At 41.1% G+C, this 25,739-nt stretch overlaps 1 protein-coding gene across 11 annotated transcripts in view; it reads left to right on the forward strand.

Moving 5' to 3' along the window:
- uggt2 (UDP-glucose glycoprotein glucosyltransferase 2) overlaps positions 1-25,739 on the forward strand; it is a 122,797-nt gene that overhangs the window by 1,884 nt on the left and 95,174 nt on the right. For 6 of the 11 annotated variants that reach the window (XR_009791091.1, XM_061792100.1, XM_061792103.1 and 3 more), the window contains exons 2-3: positions 6,309-6,648; positions 15,051-15,347. Coding sequence is in view for 10 of the 11 variants with exons in the window: in XM_061792100.1 (XP_061648084.1) it covers positions 15,220-15,347 (128 nt within the window). In the remaining variant the exon portion in view is untranslated. The remainder of the gene's footprint in view (positions 1-6,308; positions 6,649-15,050; positions 15,348-25,739) is intronic. The other 5 variants (XM_061792096.1, XM_061792094.1, XM_061792098.1 and 2 more) reach the window with 3 other exon arrangements.

The raw sequence follows: 25,739 nt of genomic DNA on the forward strand, positions 1-25,739 counted from the left end.
TCTATGTGCCCTGCGATTGGCTGGCAACCAGTTCAGGGTGTACCCCGCCTCCTGCCCGATGATAGCTGGGATAGGCTCCAGCACGCCCGCGACCCTAGCGAGGAGAAGCGGCTCAGAAAATGGATGGATGGATGGATTTCATAATAAACTAGTTAAGTAGAAAATACAATAAAAAATACTGGCACTTATAACTAATACTATGTTATATAATTGCATTTTACCTCCAAATTTCCCTTTATTTTTAATGATATACAATATTTTTTAAGAAATACACATTAACTAAACCATATGTGTACATACAATATATACATAATAATGAACTAATACCAATGACAAACCGATTCATGATAATATTAAGTTACCTCTTTTACATCCAGGTTTCTTGATTTTTTTTTCAACTAAAGAAAAATAACAAAAATAATTATTTATTTATGATTTATTGAGAAAAACAAATGAATACATACGTACATAAATGCATAACATAAAAGACCAATTCATAGATAACTAATGACTGACATCATGCTAATATTATAATTTACCTCTTTCACTTCCAAGTTTCTTGATTGTCTTTACCAAAGAAAAATAATAAATATAAATTATTTTGAGAAATACAATTTAACACATAGTACATATACATAAACGTGTAACATCAAATAATACCAATTCATAACACATAACATAAAAAGTATCAATTATAGTTAACTAATGGCTAACAGGTTCCATGAAAATATTATAAATTAGCATTTTTTTACTTCCAAGTTTATTGATTTAAAAATGAATAAAAAATAACAAATATCACTACATTATACCAATAATTGAATGATAAATATAAACAATAACATGCCAATTCAGTATAGCAACAACAAACTAATACTAGAATAACATTCCATACTTGAATCTTTTATTTTCAAGTTTCTTGTTTTCCTTTTTTTTTACTAAATAAAAATAAGTATTAATACGGGAAATAAAAGGATACAAATGAATGCATAATCAATTCATAAATAAGAATAAAATAATACAAATGCCGAACTAATACTATCATAATATTCCATACTTGCCTGTGTGTTTGATTTCTTAATACATATAACCTGTCAGCAAACAGGAAATGCAGAATGCATTCAGTGTCACATGCTGAGGTCAGCACATTGCCCACCCGTGAGGAAAAAGTCCCTGAGTGAATGAATGAGTCATATGACCAAAAGAGAAACAGAAATAATCCCTGGTATTGTTCCTTTGACCTCATTTTGTAGTATCGCCCATCTTTGTACGACATATGGTTTCTTGTGGGAATGACTTAATGACTTATTTTGCCTTTTCATTATTGATTATGATTCTTATGCTCTCGCCGGCAAGTGTGCGCTGCAGCTGGCTGCTTGATTCTCCTTGTGGAAGCAGAGCCCAGAGGGTTCGGGGGGAAAAAAAGAAGAAAAAAAGCATTGTAACTTGTAGAGGAAGCAGTTCATACACTACGTTGTGTGTGCGGTGCTTGTACACATCACCAAACATACAGCCACCACGTCGCAGGGGCAATTGAAGACCCCACGGAGCCCCCCGCACCATAAAACCCCCACACACGCAAAACAAGCCTGCTAGTAGGTGGCCCCATTGGGGTGATGCCCAAATGCCGCCGTGTGTTTACGAGAGGTTTCCAGTTGTGTCGTTGCTCTGGACCAATATCAGCCGTCTCTGGGAGGCGCCTCATAGCCATCAACCAGCAACAGCTACTAAGGGGCTACTAAGGGGATTCCCGACACGTCTGTCTAAAGAAGTGCTACATTTTTGTCATTTATATGGACCAATGTTAGCCGTCACTCGGGCCCCCTTCAGCTCAGGGCCCTTGGCAATGGACTGTGCGCATGGAGCACTTCCGCGTCGGCGTGCTAACATTCCAGGCAAACGCACAGTGATAACAATGACAACATCAAAGTATACTCGCTGTCTGCTGAAATTACATAAAGTTACCGCAAATGACGTATTACCTTTATTATTGCGGGTTTTTGCGCGAGCGGCCGCCGCCAAGACTCGCAAATACAGTACATTAAAGCACAGACGTGTTGTTTTACAACAATGCCTAACTATATTTATCATTTATAATGTAACTGTATGAAATGGCGACGCTTTCACAGTCATTGTCACCAAAATGTGGGCGATCAAGGCGCGTCCCGCCGGGGGCAAAGAATGAATGAAGAGCCAAGCTGGAGCTTATTGCATACAGTATCCATCTATTTTTCTGCCCACGTCCTTTATTGCTACTCTATGTCTCTCTATCTCTATGGTTTGATAAAAGTGATAGTTTGTACACTATACTGTATTTGTGCAGCCTTTACGGGAACGCCATTCAAGGGCGTGATGCAACGACCCTATGAACGCTTGGCTGCCGAGACGTTGTTTTCTAGACTTCAAAGTAGAAATATCAGCGATCTAATCTGAGCCAAGCTTAGTTACATATTGAGTATCAATGAGAAATCTTATCGTCTCATATGCCAGGTAGAAAAGACCAATACAGTAGCTTCAAAAGGGGCAACCTGGGCATTTTCAACCCAAATTATTGTGCAAACCAGATAAACCTGATTTTTTATTTTTTTATTTTTTTTTTTGGATCGCATGGGACTTTTGAAAAAAATCATCCAGGTAAAAGGTTTACTTGGTTTAATTTCATGCTTGATGGTTAGGCAGGCACTCCAGTTATTTGTATACAAACAATAAGTTTTTTTTCCATAGCACGTCCCCTTTAAAAATTCTTCATACTTAAAACGCTTACTTGGCTTGACGCATGTCACTGCCATTCAGTTTCCTGAAAATACCCTTTTTTGACAGCTATGTCAAGGACAAGCCTCTTGTGACACACACATCCAGTGTGTACTTTCCATTTACGTCGCATGACTCATTGTAAAACAGAATTATAAAGCAAAATATTCACCCATCCGTTTTGTGCAGTGCTCCTCATTAAGCTCATGGGTGAGCTGGAGCCTAGGCTACAGCGAGGGCAAGTGCACCCAAGACTGGTCGCCGGTCACTCGCGGGGTCAATATGGCCAAACAAGCATTCAAACTCACATTCACACCTATGGACAATTTAGTCTTCAATAAACCTTAACATACATATTTTTGGAATGTGAGAGGAAGATTGAATATACCATGCAAGCAAGGGGAAAACATGAAAACGCCATACAGGAAGGCCATTGCCAAGATTCAAACTCGGAATCTCAGTGCTGACGACTGAGGAAGTCTTGTATTTCTAGTATTTCATTGAGTACCCAGTAGAGGACTAATAAAATAATAATAATCAAAAATCACTCTTATTGCTTCGAGCATATGTCTTTTGTTTGCATTTGATGAAGATAATTCTAAAATTATATATTTTTACGTTTTCTTTTCTTTTCTTTTTTTTTGTCATGGGTGTGCAACTCTCAGGAATGACCACTAAATGTCAGTGTAGTGTTAGTTTTGTGTTGTGCCTCGTGGCAACAGAGAAATTACTGTTGCAAGACTCAGTTTAAATGTATGCATTATTGCGGATGAATCATATCATTATAACCCTCCTGTTATATTTGTTTATTTGATACACCCCATAAAATGTCTACGTGTTGAAGTATATGTTTTTAATCAATCAAAAAAAAAAAATCCCCCAAAATATATAATGGCATGAACAAAAGAACAAAAGGGCAACAGGAGTTTTATACATATTTTTAAAATATATTACTTGCAGTTTAAAAAAAACACAAACTTGAAAGTGGGTCGTTTTGACTTGCAACATAACCGGATGATTGTAAATACTAATAATATAAGCGGTGCAGAAAATGGATGTGTGTGTGTGTATATATATCCATCCATCCATCCATCCATCCATCCATTTTCTGAGCCGCTTCTCCTCACTAGGGTCGCGGGCGTGCTGGAGCCTATCCCAGCTGTCATCGGGCAGGAGGCGGGGTACACCCTGAACTGGTTGCCAGCCAATCGCAGAGCACATACAAACAAACAACCAATCGCACTCACATTCACGCCAACGGGAAATTTAGAGTTTTCAATTAATGTGCATGTTTTTGGGATGTGGGAGGAAACCGGAGTGCCCGGAGAAAACCCACGCAGGCACGGGGAGAACATGCAAACTCCACACAGGCGGGGCCGGGGATTGAACCCCGGTCCTCAGAACTGTGAGGCTGACGCTCTAACCAGTCGGCCACCGTGCCGCGTGTGTGTGTGTGTGTGTGTGTGTGTGTGTGTGTCTGTGTGTGTGTGTGTGTGTGTGTGTGTGTGTGTGTGTGTGTGTCTGTGTGTGTGTGTGTGTGTGTGTGCATACACTTAATCTTTTTTTTTACTTAATTAAGAGCATCAGTCATTTTGACCAAAAACATAACAAAAGAGTTAGGGTTATAAATACTAGTATAATTATATTAAAAAAAATGTTTTTACATTTTGTAATTGAATTGCATTTTATTTTATTTTATTTGCTTTTCTTGTTCTTCAATAATAATAAATAATTTGATTTCTTCCTAATCAAGTGTGACCAAAAGTGGATTTAGTCCAATTAAATTGGTGAATGAGACCACAGGTTCATCATGCATAATTATGCCTTATATTTAGGTATTTTTATTTTTTTCCCCCATTGTTGTGATATGGCGGCACGGTGGCCGACTGGTTAGAGCGTCAGCCTCACAGTTCTGAGGTGCGGGGTTCAATCCCCGTCCCCGCCTGTGTGGAGTTTGCATGTTCTCCCCGTGCCTGCGTGGGTTTTCTCCGGGCACTCCGGTTTCCTCCCACATCCCAAAAACATGCATTCATTGGAGACTCTAAATTGCCCGTAGGCATGACTGTGAGTGCGAATGGTTGTTAGTTTCTATGTGCCCTGCGATTGGCTGGCAACCAGTTCAGAGTGTACCCCGCCTCCTGCCCGATGACAGCTGGGATAGGCTCCAGCACGCCCGCGACCCTAGTGAGGAGAAGCGGCTCAGAAAATGGATGGATGGATGTTGTGATATGAACAAGTCAATGTTCCTTGCAGAATGAGCAGTATATGGAATTAGGCAATGTTTTTTTTTTTGTTTTCTTCCCCTGCTGACTATGAAAGCTCAGAAAGTAAATTAATATCTTGGAGAAAAGCTGTCTATGTATTTCTTTCCCCCCATGTTTTTCTCCAAATCATTAAATGATTCCTTTTTTTTCCTACGGTCAAAACATCAGAAATAATACAATCATACCATCTGCTGGAAACTCTAATCATCCATACAGCGCAACCTGAGGGGAGGCACAAGGTTTTTCCTTGTAATGGCATGAAAAATACGTGCAAATAGCTTCCATCATTTCTATCAAAAGAGTTCAAATACAGCGCACAAAGATTGTGGCACCTCAATGATCTCCTGATGGGAAGTTAAAGACAAAAGTTCACAATCCAACGCATACCACATCATGTGTCAAGCATGCTGGTGGGCATGTACCAGCTAATGGCTTAGCCAACTGGCTACGATGTAACAAGATGATAGTGAGGTATATCCGAATGCTATTAATATGAGCAACCTAGCCTCATTAGCTTTGATGGGTAAGTTTGCTAAGCGCCACGGATAGTAACTATGGTATCTAATGTTAGCATTTTGGTTAACAAACTAACAACAGTACATCATATATGTATGGATAATATATGTCTGTTGATTTTTGAGGGATTCAGCAGACTATGCAGACAGCCGCATAGCTGAAGCTACGACCCTGCCTGTCAATTTCATTGACGCTTCTCAACCACACATGGGAATTAAATCAGAATCAGAATCATCTTTATTTGCCAAGTATGTCCAAAAAACACACAAGGAATTTGTCTCCGGTAATTGGAGCCGCTCTAGGACGACAACAGACAGTCAATTGACAGAGAACACTTTTGAGACATAAAGACATTGAGAAAAACAGTCACTGAGCAATAAAGGGTTGCTAGTTATCTGGTAATGCCGGTACATTTTATATATATATATATTTTTTTAGAGTTAATGTCTGTTGCTAACCAGAATGGAAGTACCTACCGAGGAGCAAAAACAGTCTCTCAATATTAATGCAGGTGTGGAGATTTCCCATATGTGGCTTGCCTTGTTATCTTAGGCAGTGCGACTATAGTAGCATAGTGGTAGCATTTTGGCTAATGAGCTAACAACAGTACATCTTACATTTACATTGCTTACCCTGGAGGAGACAAAGGTGTGCCTGTTGATTTTTGAGGGATTCAGCAAGCTATGCGGATGACCGCTTGCGGTGGAGCTTTATCTACGGCCTGCAAAAAAATTCCACAAAATTTATAAGAGGTGTTTTTTTTTTCTTTCTTTTTTTTAGCATTAACTGCTGACCCCATTTGAACTCAGTTAATAACCAGAACAGCTGCACCTACTGAGGTATGTAAACAATCACATATTTTCTGCATGTAGCTAGCCTTGTTATATTAGCTAGTACCAGCAATAGTAAGTAGTACTAACAGGGCTAAGAAGGGCATAGGATTAATTAACAGATAAGTGCATTACTTACTTTGGAGCAGACCAAGGTGTGCCTGTTTATTTTTGAGGGATTCGGCAGACTATGCAGATGACCACAGCTTTATCCAGAGTCTGCGTTGAGTTAACGGGTGAGCCCCCTTGAAGTCCGTTGCCAACCAACTACAACGACAGCACTTACCGAGGTAAGTAAACAGTGTCTCAGAAGTGGGGGGATTTCTCATATGTAGCTAGCCTTCTTACCTTAGCTAGCACCACAGATAGTAACTAGAAAAATTACGTTAGCAGCACCGCTACATTAACAGCATCCTATTATTTTATCTTCAGTACGAGTCAAAGGTGTGCCTGTTGATTTTTGACAGCTTTAGCAGACTATGCGGAGGACTGCATAGCTATATCCACAGCTTGCAAAAAGTTAATAGATGCTATTTTGCTATCAGTTGGTAACCAAAATGGAAGCACCTGCTGAGGCTTGTAAACAGATTAATTAAAGGTCTTGTATTTTGGCTATGTAGACCTCTAGAGAGTGACTCTCTAACATGGACTTAGTATGAGTGTCAATTTCATTTCCAAAAAAAACCTTGTGTTTCTCATACGTTTGTCCATAAAAGGCCCCTCTGACAGGTTCTTCTGTTTGACCCAGTTTTCTAGCCGCTTTGTCCATATTTTCCTCTGATTGGTTGCCTCCATGTAGAAGACCCACTTGTGAGAACACACGTTCGTTGTGTTGACTGCTCTGGCTTGGGAGCGGAAAGGGAAGGCGGAGATCTTTACTACTGATGTAGATTAGAAATTCGAATGACCAAGGGTATGTTGGGAAATTCAATCTGACACTCTCACTGCGCTCCGAGAGTACAGTGTTCAGAGAGGCAGAGCACGCTCCATTTTGTATGAATTTACGAACGAGCGCGTTCGGAAATTCATTCCAAGCGCATGCTCTACACTCCGGAACGTTCGGAAACTCATAGCGTTGTTGGAGTGTGCTGTTCGGTTATGCAGAGTGCCATACTCTGGGAGTGCCTGAGCGCACTAACGCCGGTCTGACTGAGGAGACACAGCGGCCCGAACCGCAGGCAGGACGAGATGTTTACAGGCAGAACTGACACATCCAATATGGCGGACGCCCATGGCCAATACGCTTGTTTGTAAATTCATAGAAATTGAAGCGCGCTCTGCCTCTCTGAACACTGCACTCTCAGAGCGCAGTGAGAGCGTCAGATTGAATTTCCGAACGTACCCTTAGTAGCTGGTAGCATAATATTAGCATCTTGGTTAACAAGCTAACAACATATACTTACTAAAACAACTTGGAGAATGATGATTTTGCAGGCTAAGCAGACAAACACAGCTGCCATTTTTTTGCTCTGTTTGCATCGTCACGGTTACATTAGTACTTTGGCTAGCGAGCAAACAACAGCAGACCATTATTTTACATGAAATATCTATAAATTGCTTACCTTGAAGTAAACAAAGGAGTGAACGACCGTATAGCTTTATACACAGCTAGCGTTTATCTGGGTTCATTTTTGGCCTTAGGAACCGAATTAAAAAAACAAAACTAAAATATTTCCTATTAACTTCTCTAGATAACAGTTGCATGTTACATGAAAAAGTCAAACCTCTGTTCTGTGCTCTGATTGGCCAGTTTGGATTTTGGGAATATGGTTTAGTGAAACTACTACCTTTGAGCCCCTAAAATAATTGAGGTATTCTACATGTGACAAATACTGTGGTGTATGAAGGCAAACTCAAGTGAACTTAAAACACACACCACAATGTCATTGTCATTCAATGCATTTATTTCTACTCGTCATTTTTTTAATAGTCCAGGTCTGACAAGAAAAATTGCAGATTAAATGTCACACGCCAAACAAAGGCAATTCATTTCATCACGAGACGTTTGAACATGTACATAAATTGTTACACAAGCGAACGCACTCTCTATTTTCCCACCCAACGATCATAAATTGGCGCAACATTTCCCATCAGGCAGCCAAGCCATTCTTGAGTAACTCTGCAAATAATCAAAATTTAAAAGGCCATACATACATAGTGTACATACATACATACATACATACTCCACTATTAATGTGATCTATATAACTCAACAACTCAATTGAAAAAATGTAATGTTTTCAAGAGGAGAAGTAAAAACAAACAACTGAGATAATGTGGTTGCACGCGTGTGCACAGCCTCTTACTTTATAACTGGGCATGTGGCTGTGTTCACAATTAGACAATCACATTCAAAATCATGTTAAAAGAGAGTCTGCACACACTTGCCAGCATTTAAAGTGCCTCTGATTAACCTAAAATAAAGTTCAGATGTTCTAGTGGGCTTTTACTGCCTTTTTTTGTAGTCACATCTTCCACATCAAAAGCCATGGTCCACAGAGAAGAATCTCATTGTGCAAAAGTGTCAGTCAGGAGAAGGGTACAAAATAATTTCCAAGGCATATAAATATACACATCATGAAATGGAGAAAATATGGCACAACGGTGAGATTACCAAGAACTGAACGTTCCTTCAAAATTGATGAAAACACAAATAGAAAACTGACGAGGGATGCTGCCAAGAGGTTGACAGCAACATTGAAGGAGATGCAGGAATTTCTCACACGTGCTGGCTGTTTAGTAGACGTGACAACAATCTCCCGTTTTCTTCATATGTCTAGGCTATGTGAACTTTTTGGCTATAATTTCAAAAGGGATGTTTGGTACAATCACAACACTGCTCATCACCAAAAGAACACCATACAACAGTGAAGGATGGTGGTAGAAGCATCAGCAGCTTTGTGGCTGTTTATCTTTAGCTGGAACTGGGGCCTTACGCAAGGTGGAGGGAATGCATGAAAACCTCAGGCTTCTACTAGAACAACCCCCCCCCCCCCCCCCCCCCAAATTAAAAAATAAATAAATAAAGGAAAAATCTACTAGACATCTAAATTTTATTTGGGTTAATCAGAGGCACTTTCAACATGGTATCAGATGGTGTGCACACTTGTGCAACCACATTATTTCAATTTAGTCTTACTTCCTCTCTAGAAAAGATTCTTTTTTTTTTTTTAAGTGAATTGTACAGATAATAGGTCATATTAATGTTGGAAAAAGATCTGAAATGATTCATCGTTTCATGTTTTTACATCACAAAAACCTGGCATTTAAACAGGGGTGTGTAGACTTTTCATATCCACTCTATGTAATTGACACGTGTCATACACACTTATAGGCTTTGACATAATGTAATAACCAACCATCACAACTCCATTATTGCCTCACTTCAACCCCATTAAATAATGTCATCAGCGTTAGAATCTCATTAGGGGTCCCTTACATAAGCAGTCCATGTAGTGTAAGTGGTCCAGTACACAGAGTATAGCACATACCGCGCTCCCATCTGTCCTCCTCTCACTCCTGCTGTTCGTCACACAACAGTGAAAGCTTTATTTCAACCGCAAAAGCAACACCATCGACGATGAAATGAAATATTCATGAATGTGATTTTTAAGGATGACATTTTCTACTGTAACGTGGAAGGTCGCCACCGGAATGAGTCTGTTTTGAACCAGGCTGGTGGCGCCATCAATGAAACCGAAAACGCTAACAAACGTCCAACAAGTTCACATAATCTGTGCTCTTCAAACACATTCACTGTTGCAAATGGATGAATGGGAATAATCTTAAGGATAGGGGCGAAAACAAGGCATTGAGGTATTTTATAAATGCAATCAAAATTAAAAGCGAGACAAAGCTGTAATGCCGACAATTAGAGGACGTGATAGGCGTGTGTGTGCGCGCGTGTCGGCGGGCCTTTTAGGGAATATGAGATAAGAAGCATAAAAGCACACGAAAAGATTAAACAAAAACTCTCCTTTCATCTTCACGTGTGTTCATGTCTCACATCAGAAAACAATAATGGCATAACATAGGCTTAGACATTATAATACTTCCAAGCTGTCCCTGTGGTGCAGGACCAGTTGGCATATTTTTCTTAAAGCAACAACACATTCACTACAGCGGAACCTCCAAAGGCAAACGTGTTGCAATTTGACTCCAGAAAAAGGTGCAAACCCCCCCCCAAAAAAAATCCACCAAATCTGGCAAGACTTCACAGCTCAGTAAGCAGCTGAAGAGTCAACTCCAAAAGGGTGATTAGTCACTTCTTTTACTTTTTTTTTGGTCTATATAGATGGTTACCACAGATAGCAAAGATGAAAAAAATGTGATGACGACAAGTCATGATCATAGAGCAGGAAGTGGAGATTTTTGAGACTTCTCTGGCTGCTCCAGAAAATATGGCTAAAATGATAAGCCGGATAAAAAAGATAAACATCAAATAAACATCGCAATGGGCACTGCAAAGTCAGCAACGTTTCGTGTTTGTGAAGAGACTTACCTCCCAGGCATACGGAAGTAATCTCCCCATAGTCGCCAAATCTGTAACATCTCTGTGGCTTACTGAGGAGTGACTGTTTCAATGTGTATCTGTATTATACTGCCCTCAGGTGGCTAAAGGTGCACATGCCAAAAGGAGCAGACAATGTCCATTGAACTGAAGCAAAAAATGTGGCAAAAACTATTTAATCTGCTATATGTGGAACGTCACCAAACGTGACCAAACCCAGAAAACGGGATAGCTGACTTCCTGTGTATGCTATGCTAACGAGCGTGACTACGTTTGATTACATGATATTTGGAAGCTGAAGTTGCAAAAAATTTTTTTTGAACATTTCTGCTCAACAGGTACGTTTATCATTTTAGTTGATTGTGCATTCCAAAAAAATAAAAAATAAAAATAAATAAAACCAGTAACATTTAGTGTTATCATGCTAACAACATGGTAACAACGGAGCAGCCGTGGCTAACATTGGCTGTGTCCGAAATCACTCACTAACCACTATATAGTGCACAGTGTAGTGGTTATGCCATTTTGTAGTGGTGTCTGAATGGTTAGCGATGAAATTCAGTGCACTCAAAATTTCCCACAAAGCATTGCAAAAAGTCGTGACCAACCAATGGTCACTCACCAAGTTGTGATCTACCATAATGCCTTGCGTCTTTAGCAGAGAAGTAGAAGAATGGCGGGACAAGATTCGTCTCAGACGGAGGGAGTGAATTTTTCATAGAAATGTAAGTCACATGTGCGTGCATGAACTAGTGAGCGGCGTGGCTTTGGTCAGAAACTCATGTCGAGCAGTTGGCGAAGTGTGGATACATTCAAATCTTGCTAGCTGTTTTAACACTGCAAACTCTGGCTTCATTGTATTTCCATTACTTCATATCAGAAAATGTATTTTTGAAATCAGAAATCTGAAGGCAACCAGCATTTCTGAATGGATTGTTTTTTTACTTTAGAGGTTCCGCTGTACTGTATACCAAAAACATTGGTTTTCTTAAGCAAGTTATTGCACTTGTGAAAGTAAAAGAACATTGCAACTCAAACACATAATCAGTCCTCATGCACTATAAGTGGCCCTCAGGAAAAAGCTTTTCATCGACTTCAAATAAAAAAAGAAGCCCATTCTTCTTTGCAGACTACTTGTGCAAGTGTGAATGTGGCATGCAACCATCTACAATTACTTTTTAAAAATGTTTCGGTGATTTTGATGACATTCACTTTTTTTTTTCTTTCTTTTTTTTTTTTTTTTAAATAAAGCAGCATCCTATTGTTTTTTTTTTTGTTGTTCTGGTAAAAGCTGCATTAGAAAATAACCAAGGCAGCGATGAAATGATTAAAAACAGCATTTGAAGAGTTTTAAGACATGAAAAAGGGCACCTGGAGGCAGTGTCCACACTTATAAAGCAGAGGTTCTCAAACTAATTGGGTCCAAGGACCCCTTTCATGGGAGAAATTTATCCAAGGAACCCCATCATAATGGCAAATAAACACAATTGTAATGTGTACCCGTCCGTGTATGCCACAGAAATTAAAGTTACTTATTTTTTTTTTTTTTTAGAAAAAGGTTGTAATCTTACCATTGCAAATGTTTTTGATATTTTTTAGGAAAAAAAAGAAATGTATTGCTAATAGAATAAAACAAAGTATGTACTCTTTAGAGAAATTTGTTGGGATAAAAAGTCGTAATCTTACAAGAATCCTTGGGGTTTTCCAAGGTACAGTAATGCTGTAATATTAAGATTTTAAAGTCAGTTTAGAAGGGGATAAAACTCATTTTAACAAGTGAGTTTCATAAATAAGATGTTATTCTTGCAATGGAAAAGACACCTTTATTCTTGAAATCAGTGATCCCCAACCACTGGGCAGTGGCCCATTAGTGAGAGATCATCGGGTGTTTTGGGGGAAATTACTTGATTTCACTGAATTGGTCTGAAAATTATGATTTATTTACAGGCAGAAAAATGAAATATTCTTCCACCAGATGGTAGAAGGTTCAATTAACCAGTGTCCCATTGCCATTCATCCAACAGAATAATAGTTTTGTGTTCAACTAAACAGGCCCAGATACTGATTGTGACATTTTTGTTTGGTGGTGTCACGTTTTGTTATTTTAAAAAAGTTTAGTCCAGTATTAATATGCCTTTTGTTTTAGAAAACTTGATTTTATTCATGCAGGGATGTCAGATTTATGTGATGATACGTCACATCAGGGCTTTTAATAGGCCCAAAGCTAAGGTAGGGAAGAGCAATTTGTTTAGTGTGTTAGTTTATATTACTGTCACGCCGGTCCTCATATGTACAGTAGTTATGCACTTTTTGAAAATGGTATTACATAATAATTTATGGCAAATTATTTTGCGGACCCGCAAGCTCCAGACTCCAGTTTGAGAACCACTGTTGTAAATAAAGACGAGTGCACATCGAAAAGCTGAGGAACACATTTATGATGATATGATGAGAATATACACTACTCTTAAATAGTTTGGCGTATTGGCCTTTTGGGTGAAATTTCAGAATGAACTTAAAATGCACTATAACCTTTACAGGTGAATTTTAGTTGACTTTTTTTTTTTTTAATCTTTTGAATGCACAACTTTGAAAGCAAAATTCACATCAGCTGTTGGATCAATAAATCGACCAATGAATGTCCTGTGGTTCAAACAGGAATTTCACACATCAGTCAAATTAAAAGTCAGTTTTAGAACACTATTTTACAGCGGTAATTACGTCATTGCTTTCGTGTAATTATAACATACCGGATCAAGGCCAACTGGAGGACCTTCTATTGAACAATATATAAATATTGAACAATAAAATAAATTATAATAGATTATATTCTTTTTCTAAGTGTATTTTACAAACAAAGCACTTAATGTCCATCTGTCTTGTGATGTGTTGCTGTACTTCAGATATTTTTGCACTATAACACATGAATTTGTCTCTTGCTGGAAATCAAGTTATACGCCAAAAACGCATAATCATTTTCTTGTATCAGCGCAATGCATCATTGGATATATTGCTTTTCTAGTGACCGTCTGCAATTCCCCTACATCGAGGACACTACTGTATATACAGTGGATAACCTTTACTCACTGATTCTCAACCGCTATACCGCAAGCACATTAGTGTGCATGAGAGTTCATGGTAAATTACCAAATTTCACTTAATTGGCCTGAAAAGGATTATTTATTCACAAATAATGTATATATATTTTGTTTATCTATCTATGCAAGTGACATATATTGACAGGCAGAACAATAAATGCTCTTTCATTAAATGGTAGACGGTGCATACTTGACCTGTGTATTGTGTATATTGGTAGTGTCCGATTTTTCTCATGTAAAATATGTGCCTTGGCTCAACAAACTTCGGGAGACACTTGGTTAGAACTCACTATATACTCACCTATCCACTATATATTGGATAGGGAGTGGTTTCCAAACACAGCCTGTGTGTCATCAGCAGGCTACAACACAGCGAGAGATTGGAAGAGTTACAGAAAGGCATAGAATTGGACATATTCATGGATGGATGTGAATTTTGCTTATTTTGTCCATGTTAGAGAATACCATATGATGTAAAAAGAACAGAAACATTGAAGAATTGGACATTCAAAAGTTTAGGGAGGGTCAACTGAAGTTCACGTGTATAAGTTATAGTGTATTTTCATCCATCCATCCATTTTCTGAGCCGCTTATCTTCACAAGGCTCGCGGGAGTGCTGGAGCCTATCCCAGCTATGATCGGGCAGGAGGCGGGGTACACCCTGAACTGGTTGCCAGCCAATCGCAGGGCACATATAACCAAACAACCATTCGCACACACATTCACACCTACGGGCAATTTAGAGTCGTCAATTAATGCATGCATGTTTTGGGGATGTGGGAAGAAACCGGAGTGCCCGGAGAAAACCCACGCAGGCACGGGGAGAACATGCAAACTCCACACAGGCGGGGCCGGGATTTGAACGCCGGTCCTCAGAACTGTGGGGCAGACGCTCTAACCAGTTGTCCACCGTGCCGCCAGTGTATTTTCACTCCTGAAATTTCACCCAAAAGCCGAATATCCCTAACTTTTTGTGAGCAGTGTATAAAGACGGTGAGTTGTGTTTATGGCTTCACCAGCGAGCTACTTGGCTTGTGTAGTCCTCAGTGGTGCTTGCAAACTCATTGTCGTCTTTCTCCGACAGGCTTTTCGAAGCTCCCACCCGGCGTTTGGGCGGCCACGGCCTAGCTTGCTGCCGCTCGCGTATCCAACGCCGCTCCTCGCGCCTCTTCAAGCGCACCTCCCGGCGCTCCCTCTGCCGGCTGAACTGGAAACGCTGCAGGAACAGGTCCTTGGCGTAGTCATACAGCTGCATGTCCAGGAAGTTGAGCTCCTCGATGCGTCGGCGCACGGGCTCGCTCAGGTCCACGTTGGCGGCGCGCGTGCTGTTGATCTGCGTGAAGGGCGAGATGAAGCGCAGGCTGAACGTCCGCTCGAACAGGTACTGCGTCTTGCGCTGGAACTCGGTCAGGCCGTAGAAAGCCATGTTCTTCAGGTTGCTCATGGCGCTGCTCAGCAGGATGTGGTCGCGCTGACTCTCGTTCATGGAGGATAAGTTGTAGCAGCCCACCAGACTCAGGTCGGACAGCATGCGCACTTGCCGGTTGTTGGCCAGGTTGGATGGGCAACGCATGAAGTCGGTGAGGGTGACGCCCGACCAGTCCTCGCCATTGTAGCAGGTGGGCAGCTCGTCCTGGGTGGGCGAGCGTCCGTCGCACATGTGCAGGGCCGTCTTCCAGGTGGCGCCGCGCTGGACGTGCTTCCACTCGCTCAGGTAGCGGGAGACCGGGTCGCGTAGCATGGTGATGTAGTAGAAGTTCCTGTAGCCGACACAAAAACAATCCATGCTATGAGCGAGTCAACGGCAAAGAAACATGCTGGGAGATAGCGACTCGTGACTGTGCGTGATACTAATCCAGCATGACTGCGGGTTGGGAAACAAACCTGTAAGGAGCAAAATATACGTGTATGGTGTTTACAGTGTATTAAAGGTCACTGGATAATTGCCGTCAATTCTATTTAAGTAGGAACCTTCCTTTGTCTTGTCAAGTACCCGAAGCATAAAATAGTTTTTGACTGCTGCAACAACTTGTTACTGCAGTGTCTTGTAAATGTTTGTTGAGTTATTGATGATCACCAAAAATAAATAAATAAATAAATAAAAATGTACGAGAAAACAATCGGACTGCATATTCAAGTAGCAAGTTTGTCTGAGACCGCCGGTTGCGGAGACGTCTCCACGACGTCTCCTGGGGACTAGCAGGGTCGTCAGGGAGTCGCGAGACACACTTTATGTTAAGAGACCAAGGGCCACTGCAGCAAAGTGGAGACTGTGGAGCGTCCAGATCAAAGGCTCAGAAACCAGGTAGGCTAACGTCGGCATGTATTGTCATTTCTGATTTAATTTAGCCAGCAAGGGAATGGACTGGTGCATCAAAGTAGAGCGTCCGGAATGCAGTTTCCAGAGTTAAGGCACTGCAACTGGTTTATTTATATGTTCAAATTCTACAATGACATGCACACGCGTGACAAATCTGCTTGACCAGTGAACAGCATTGGTTTCATTTCACCCCTATGATAACCAGGTACTAAACGGACCTGTTTTCGGTTGTTCCGAAGTTGAACATCACTATTGTGGACAGTGTTTTTTGTTTTCATATTTGATGCGAAAGTGACTGAGTGGGTGCCTGGTGGCAGATGCCTGCTGTCAGTGGCCCCTAAAGTTGCACAGACACCGCCACAGTTGGCTCGTCTGCTTGGGACTTGAAAGGCGTGCAGAGGGTGTTGTCTGAGTGCACTCCAAGGCCCAAAGGTCACCCGTGTGCACCATCAGCGTCAGCACGCATCAGACTCAGGCGTCTCCGTCTTGAGTGATGCCGCTGTAAACTTTCTCCGTCCCCTTTTTAGGGTCACGCTAATGTGCTCTGGAAAGACTACGACGGAGCTTTACATCGATGTTTCTGTAAAAGCAAGTCACATTGTCACAGTCAAGATTTCCCAGAAGTGTGTTGACGAAGAGCTGAGATGAAGTCTATCATGAATCTGTAATGAAGAGGAGAAACCCTGACGGCAATATATCGCTTTAAAACAGAATGGGAGCTCAATTAACATGGTAATTGTTGTTGTTATTTTTCCCTTACGTGTGATTCTTTTTTCACAAAAAAAAAGAACATCAAACATAAGCCTCTAGAAAATCATAATGGTAACAAAACCAATGAAAGAATGGTACCAAATAAAGACAGCATGCCGACGTAGGGGTTAGCACGTTTGGCTCACAGTCAACAGGTCCTGGGCTCGAGTTTCATCTCTTTTCTCCGGTTTCCTCACACATTTACATAACGGGTTGGCTAATAAACGAAGTGAGAGGCTATCACTGTCAGGGAAATCTTTGTTGTTCGAAGATCTCTGGGTTTGGGGGAGGAGCTCGTGGCTGGTAGAAAATTGAGTCATGTGTCATGGTCGCATGTGTATGTTCGTGTTTTGCCGAGTGGTTAATTAAAACGCAAACCAACAACAGCTGTCGCCAGAGTGGATTGTCATACAGGGCGTAACCCAAAATTGTATGTTTGTAAGTCTTTGTATATCAGTAACCTATGCTAACTCAGTAGTAATGTAATAATTACAGGAGATATTAGATTTAACAACAACAACAACACAACACTAGGCAATCAATATGTAAAACAATCAAATGAAAACTTGTCAGTATGGCGGTAACTGAGTGACATTCTTACACTGCTGCACAAATTAGTTCAACTTATGTCACGTATGCAAGGATCGTCTTAAACCGAGGATCTGCTTTAATGTAATCCATTTTGACTCGATTGCTTCAAGACACAATTAATCAACAACCAATCCCGCACAATAATTGGATTTTCTACTTTAAGGATAACACTTCACCTGTTGTTGCATGAATCAAAAATTCTGTAAGGACTTCAGAATGGGAATCTACAAAGCCGTGGGTGACGTCATACACGACAGTGAGGAATATAACTGTCACGACCAATTTGGTGGACTGGCCAACAACACACACAACACTCACAGAGCCTTGCTTCAAACATTGCTCCAGAAACGGATTCATGCGTTGCAAATGCACAATCCAGACGAGACGCCGCGTTTCCTTCCCAGCCAGCATCGGGACAACAGACGACTGCTTATTATTTGCCCATAATTAGCTCGTAATGGCGCTGGCTCCTGCTTCTGCTTGATTGCAGGCAGCCAAAGAGAACAGAACGGGAAGCTTGTCGCCGGCTGCATGCCGACGCAGGGAAGCAAATAAGCGGCAGTTCGCTCATCAAGCGACTGCAGCAACATAATCATCATAGAGGCAAGTCTAAACTTAATAAGCAGATGAATCAGTGTCCTTGCTCAGCAGTGGGACTGACTGAGAGTGTATGTGTCAGCGCGAGAACAGTGTGACATCGCCCACTGTCAACATTACGACCACTCACTTTTAGAACTTTGTACTTGTTTTTATTGCCGATTGCATCCCCATCCTTCCATTTTCCGAAGGGTTTTTACTGATTCAGGTTGCGTAAGTGCTGGAGCCGCCCCCAGCTGAATTTAGGGCGAGCGGCGATGTACACCCTCGACTGGACGCCGGTCAATCGCCAATGACATGGAAGTAAGGCTGGGTTAAGATCCAGAGCCACTTTCTGGTGGCGGTCAGAGTCAAATTTGGTGGTTTGGTGCTAGTTCCACCAGGAAAAATAGAATCCATGCCATCTTGTAGGGGCCTGTGTGTGCTTTGCAGTTCACAGTCGCTATTTTAGAATTGAGGCTCAAGAGTGCTGCCACCTTAGCTCCGCCTTTTAGTTGTCATGCTAACGATAATAATAATTCCTGATCTTTTGGCTTTTTTAAAAAACAAAAGCATGACACGTTAGAAAGACACCTTGGAACTGTTACAAATTCTGAAAGAAAATACGTAATGCGTCTCCTTTAAAGGTGGCAGTACAGAGATCTCGTGTTCAGTATAGCTGCCTCACAGTCTAGAGATCCGGGTTTGTATTTCTTTTGGAACATGTTCGCCCTGTTCTTGCAGGATTTTTCTCAGCATACTCTGGCTTCTTCCTGACATTCCAAAACCATGCATGTTAGGTTCATTGAAGACTACATTATGCATGAGTGAGAATGTGGGTGAATGATTACTTATATGTGCCCTATGAAGGGCACACCCATGCAAAATGTTAGCTGGAATAGCTCAGTCGCCACCCTAATGAGGAGAAGGACTGTAGAAAATTGATGGATTTACAGTTAACCCCTGCATATTTGCAGTTCGGCATTTACATAGTTGCGCCCCCCCAAAAAAGAACAAAAATAAAAAAAGCTAATCTCTTCTCCGTTATTCGCTGGAAAACTCACCTATTTGCTGTTTTTGTGCTCTGGTGGCATTTTGGTGTGAAACAAGTAAGTGTGTTGAAATGAGTTGAGGAAGACACATGTTCACTTGGACATAAATAGTGCTTTGCCGCCGTCTTCTGGCATCTATGGGCAATTGCAAACCTTTTCCCCATTCGCGGCTGGCCTCGTTCCTTTTAAAGGGAAATTATGAGTTACAACTGCAGGGGGAGCCCTAGAGCATATAAGAAATGGTTCCTTAGTGTCTATAAAATGCAGTTAGTCTGCAGAGCAGCTTGTTAGAATGTGTTTAATGGAAGGAGACACCCAGTGACAATGTGTTAATGCATGTGAAAACCATTCCATTGTAATGTTGAAGCTCGGCGCTGGAGGCCCAAATAGAGCCGAGGAATGGGCTGATTTTCTCCATCCTCACTTGACTCCTGCCCTTCTTCTCTTTTCTCTTCGTCCTCCCTGTCCGGCACACATTAGCGTTCCCTACGGATCCATAACCTTTTCTCAAAGGTTGTCACATTAATCACGCCGCTGAATCCGCTTGTCAATCTGCTCTTTGGGCGCTGTTCATCTCGAGTCGCCATCTCTCTCTCTTTCTCTCTGGGTGGTCCTCCACCTGAAGCCTGTAATAACAGCCATCACTCTACTCCATTACGCAAAGACTCACTTGTTCTGCTTGGAACTTGATGAGAGCACGAGGAGACGCGGCAGTAGGGCTGATTCTATCTCGATGGACAATTACAGGTTGAGATAGCGTTCTTTTTTTACTGAATTTAACTGCTGCAAGGCGCTCCCTGGGAAACTAGAAGAAAAAACCCTGGTGATCACGAGTCTATTGGAAAACACGGTTAGTGAGCGTGAGTGTCATGAAGACGTGTACTTGTCAGCGACATGGCCACTGGGTCGTTGCGGTTGTGCGCATCCGATGCCCCGGCCAGATCATGTCACCACAGAGCCGACACAGGAAGGCAACGATTCGAGCAGCCATGATCTTAGGTAACCTAACAAATTAGGGATGAACGGTTTGTGTTTGCCCCCTAAAATACAGGGTGGGCCAAAGGAATGTATACTTTTTCAAAAATGAACTTATTTAAGGAAAAAAGGAAGGGCGAAATGTAAGGAGAATGGAAGGAAGGAAATGGGGATGTATGAAAAGAAGGAAGGAAAGGAGGAGGGAAGAAAGGAAATAAGGGAGGATACGAAAGAAAGCAATAAAAGAAGGAAGGAAGGGGCTCACTCTGACTTCTAGGGTCTCCACCAGGTGAACACACTTAAAACCCTAAAACCCAGCTTGAACCCATGATTTGAAACCCTAACTACAAAGGCTAGAAACACTAACTTGGAACCTTAACCCTGGCTTGAAATCGAAAACCCTATTTTACTACTCTACTTTGAAGCCGTAGCTGGATTTATTACTTACTACTAGAAACATTTGCTTGATACTACTACAGTGCTGCATTGAGATATGAGTGACTTAAGAGCTTTTCGAGATACGAGTCGTCGGCTAGCCGATTTTTTTTTTTGCTTTGACTTGCAAGCAAAGCCTTGAGATAGGAGCGCTCTATAGTATTTTTTTTAGGGATGGGCGATGTGCAAATTGTTGCGGCGGGTCTGAGTCCCTGACCCCCACAAATAGTGAAGGTTCACTGTAATCCATCTATCCATCCATCCATTTTCTGAGCCGCTTATCCTCACAAGGGTCGCGGGAGGTTCACTGTAATCTATTTCCATTATTACCTATGGGCAAATTGTTTTAAAATACCAACAAATTGGAGGACATGGAAGATAAATACCACTCAAACGGGCTAGTGTGTACAGTGGACCCCCGCTATGGACGGGAGATAGGGACCGGGCCGGACCACGAATAGCGAAAATCTGAGGCTAACTGACGCCCATTCTAATTGCACGAACACCCAAAAATTCTTGAATAAGCAGGGAAAAAACAAGGTTTCCTACTTCCCAAAAAAAACCAAGAAAAAAAGACAAAAATGAAAAAAAAGGGAAAATATTTGAAAAAAAGTCCGCAGAGGTGCCAAACTGCGAGTATGCGGGGGTCCACTGTAAATAAATCTAAAGTAGCGCAGAAGCGGCCTGTACGACCATTATAAAGACCAAGTTCCAAATACTGTATATGGGCTTTTGTCAGACTAATAACAGTCAATTTCGTTCAAATAATCCAATCACGGATATGACAAATCCACAGTATTCGTTACATTTATTCCATACAAAAAAGCAAGGCCAGTGAGAACACAGGAAATAATCAGCTCACAGCTTTCTTCCTCTGTTCTCAAAGTCAGAAGTAGTTTGAATATTCAGCTCCCTGGGAAAGAAAGAAATAACCTTTTTTTGTTTTGTTCTGCCAGCAGATGAAATCCTTTACTGTGTATTAGCCACTTCTTGTCCACAGCAGTGCCAAGGACAAAAGATGTCAAACTTGTCAGCTTTTCTTTTCTTTTCTTTAAAAAAAATCAAGACCATCCTAGAAAAAGAAAAAAAAAAAACATATTTGGATGAGTGTCACGAATCAGACATGTTTATCCTTTAAAAAAAAAAATTACATTCAAGGACTTTCAGTAAAGAATACAGCTAACAGTGTCAGAGTCATAACTTCAGTGTGTGTTTCATTCACTGTTATACAAAAAAAGCATGCTCCTCAAATGAACTAGGGATGCGGTTTTCGCTAAATTTACTTCATGAACAATCAGGTAAAGATAACTGGAGTTCCACCAAATCCTCAAAAGACAAACAAAACCTAGTTAAAGTCAAAAGAACATAAAACTGGAAATGGTCTAGCAATTATACACAAATTCACCAAGCATGTTCTGACATGCAGCACAGTGGACTTGCAGTTGGCACGTCTGCATCACGGTTCTAAATTTCAGTTTTGAAATCTTTTAATAATTGAAAAATCATTACGTGTACCAGGCCTAATAAGATTTATTTTAAAGATGCCCTTTAATAGGAGAGAACAACAAATTTCACACGCTTTCAATATTCATCACGATTTTGGAAAACTAACTAAAAAAAAAAAAAAAAACAAAAAAAAAACGACCCGATATTTTTCACAGCTGAGAGTTCAATCAGTTTTCACGGATACGCTTGGCTGTCATCACATTTCACATGCACCAGCACTGATGTAACTGTCAAAGCACAGAAAGCGCCAGGCAAATTGGCTTCATTACATTTGCACAATTTTCCACTCGAGACAAGAGAGCGCCCCGCCGCTCGGTCTCATCACGTGGCCGTGAGCGTGAATCGTACCGCCCCGATGACATGCCTGAGCCGGGGAACATTCGCTCGTTCTGCCGCTTGACATTCATGGTGTGCGCCGTTTTCATTTTGCACAAAAATCACCGTATATGACGGCAATTTAGCGCTCTCATTAAAAAGACATAAATGCCTGTGAACTTTATGGCATTTTGAAGTGAAAGATAGAGCCTTTGGAGTTTTAAGATTGCATTTTATAAATTGTCGCTGGCTTGAAAAGCAGGAGGGTTCACGTCTGGTCTTTCTGATACCCAACAGTAGAAGGGGAGTGTCATACGCTTTCAAATGGGTGGCATATTTTGCAACAATTCATGCAATTTCAGTCTGGCTTCCTCATTAATCTTCTTCAGCTATCATTTTGTGCTCTTCTAAATAAAAGCCATCAAAAGTGTGACTAGCTTGTTAACTTTGGGCGTGAATATTCAGATGTATGTCATTGAACTTGTCAGACTATAAAACTGCCAAGACAACTCGCCTGAGTTTGATGTGGTTGCTTTTCCACTTCATAGTCGTACTGAGGGGAAACTGCAGTAACCACGCCGCATTGTGTGCACCGTCCGTACGAGACACCCTAACAAACAACAATAATGGAGGAGACCGGGGTTCTACCGTATTTACATTAAAATAAGAAACATTTTATTCGAGAGGAAACTAAGGGCTACAAGAAAAGCTGCAGCAAAGTGGAGACTGTGGAGTATAAAAGTACAGCGCTCAGAACTAAGGGCACAGCAGACGGTAGATAGGTAATAGGATAGAATAGGTAAATCATTCTCCCAAAAAAAGAGGCTTGAATCTATTTATTGCCACTCTCAGATTGAGTTCAATGTCATACTAAACATAAGATGAAGAGAATTTCACCTTGTGGGTTTAAGCCAACCACATAGCTTAGCCTTTGGTCCGCTACCTTAAGACCGATTGGAGCAGAGGTAACGATTAGCATCGTTGTGGATGTGTTATAACACTTTAAGCAGGGGCTATTTGGACACCAACAGTGCGGCAACACATGTAGACAGACCATACAGTAGTACTCAGTCATATACTATATTAAAACTTGTATTTATCCTCTACAAAGAATGACTACAAATCATTCAAGGTAGGGTTCAAGGTAGAAACTACACCGCTGCAATATGATTGGCTACTGCATCCAGGCAGGAAAGTAAGTGTGAAGCAAGTATGACTTGGTCTTTATACTGGCTCCAGGTGGCCAAGGCGTGCACACCCCGATGAGCAGCACAATGTTTCATTCGTTTTAATTGTATTTAATTATGTCATTAGTAGAGAAGCGGTAGAGAAAATGTATTTATGTATGTTTTTATAAAGTATAATATCACAGACTGCTATTTTTTCATTGAAAAAAACCAAAACATTGACTGTTTTGATCTACAAGTGTGGCCAAGGAACACATTTAACTCTTATCTCGAGGCAGCACTGTTTTTCAATTGGTGACCTATAAAGAATGCAATCATAATGGCACAACACACAGAGCCACCGACTGTAAGTTCGTGTGGGTTGTTGACGCAGGTGTCTAAATGCTTTACATCAGGGTTATCGCGATCCAATCCTCGCTTCAGCATTTCTCCGGCGAGCAGACGTCCTTGGCTGGCGTTATTGTGTATGCGCGGTCGCTGCGGCGCATCTGCACGTCCACGCACATCCCCGCTCTGTTCCGTTCTTTCGAGACAGATAAGAATAAGACTGCAGACATGCATTATTTGTAACCGATACCATCCCTTAATGGTGTCTGCGATCCCAGTGGCAGCCCGTAATGGACCGTTTTTGAGATTCCCCGCATCGTGTCGCGGCGTTTTTGATGGTGACGGAATGGGGACGAGGAGTGTCACCCATGAGCAAACTTGAAGAAAGATGGGACCTTTCATTTGGTTGTCAGGACGCCGCCGTCGCGAGCACTTCACATGATGCGCAAACAGGGAGTGCTTGTACCGAGAGCAGATAACAACAAGAGGGGAAATTGTCCTTCAAAAGAGAAACATCTCATCCTTCATTGCGGGAAACAAAGGAAAGACGAACAATGTCACGCAGCTGAAAACATACCGCGCTTTCATCAAACAAATCCGTTGACGCCAATAATCCGAAAGATGTCGATTTGTGAAGCTGTAGAAAAAACAAATCATTCCCCTGAGCTTGTTTTCAAAAATATAAGAGGATAATGGAGGCATATTATGTATCTTTTTTTTTTTTCTTCAACTTTTAAAAAGCTTCCCAGGTGTCTTAGTAAAAGGACTTGGCTTTCTTTGGTCAAAATACACAGAGGATAAAGAATTATAGCACACTTAGAACCACTTATAACTAGGAAAGGGAATTGATAAGATTTTTACAATTTTGATTCCACTTTTGATACTGCTTAACGATTCGATTCTTCAACGACTCTTATCGATTCTCTAATTTGTAGTTTGGGTGAGAAAAAACATCCAAGGGACTTTAAATCGATTTAAAAAAAATTTATGAATAAAATAAAATAAAAACTCCCGCTGGATATTATATCCAGGATTCTTGTTAGAATATATAAGCGTTATAATCAAAGAAAAACGTCTAATGTGCCACTGTGCGGGTTGTGTATGCAAGTTCCTGCGTTGTAAATGCACCCTGAACACACCCTGTGCTTTAAGAATACAGAAACGTGTAGCTCATAGCCCCTAAGAGGCCAAAGGAAACTTCCGTTCACTGTTTCCGGCAGGATGTATTTTAGCGTAACACCCGGAACATTTGCATCCGCTCTTTCCCAGAATGAACTTGCTATAGTTAAAATTACTGTATCACATTTTGACTGTGTTAAAGTGTTGTAGTTTGTAGCGCACGGGTGTCAAACTCATTTTTGTCATGGGCCACATCGTAGTCGTGACTTCTCTCGGAGGGGCGCTACGACTGTGAACCCATATAAATGAAAGATTACCACATATATTCTAATTACATACAGTATACACAACACATTGATGAATAACCAGTTTTGAAATCATAAGCCTATAAAAACATGTTTTTCAACAATTACATTTCTTTTCAAAGGGGGATTGGTAACAAAAAAAATGCTTGGTAATATCTCAATGGTAGTCCACCAGAACACAATGAACAATTTTGATTTGCTTTCGTGGGCCACATAAAATGATGTGGTGGGCCGGATCTGGCCCCCGGGCCACCAGTTTGACACCATGTTCTAGAGATTTATCGTTAAATTGGTGTCGTTTTTAGTTGTGTGTTT

Source organism: Phyllopteryx taeniolatus, chromosome 12 (assembly GCF_024500385.1).
Source record: "Phyllopteryx taeniolatus isolate TA_2022b chromosome 12, UOR_Ptae_1.2, whole genome shotgun sequence".
NCBI lineage: Eukaryota > Metazoa > Chordata > Actinopteri > Syngnathiformes > Syngnathidae > Phyllopteryx > Phyllopteryx taeniolatus.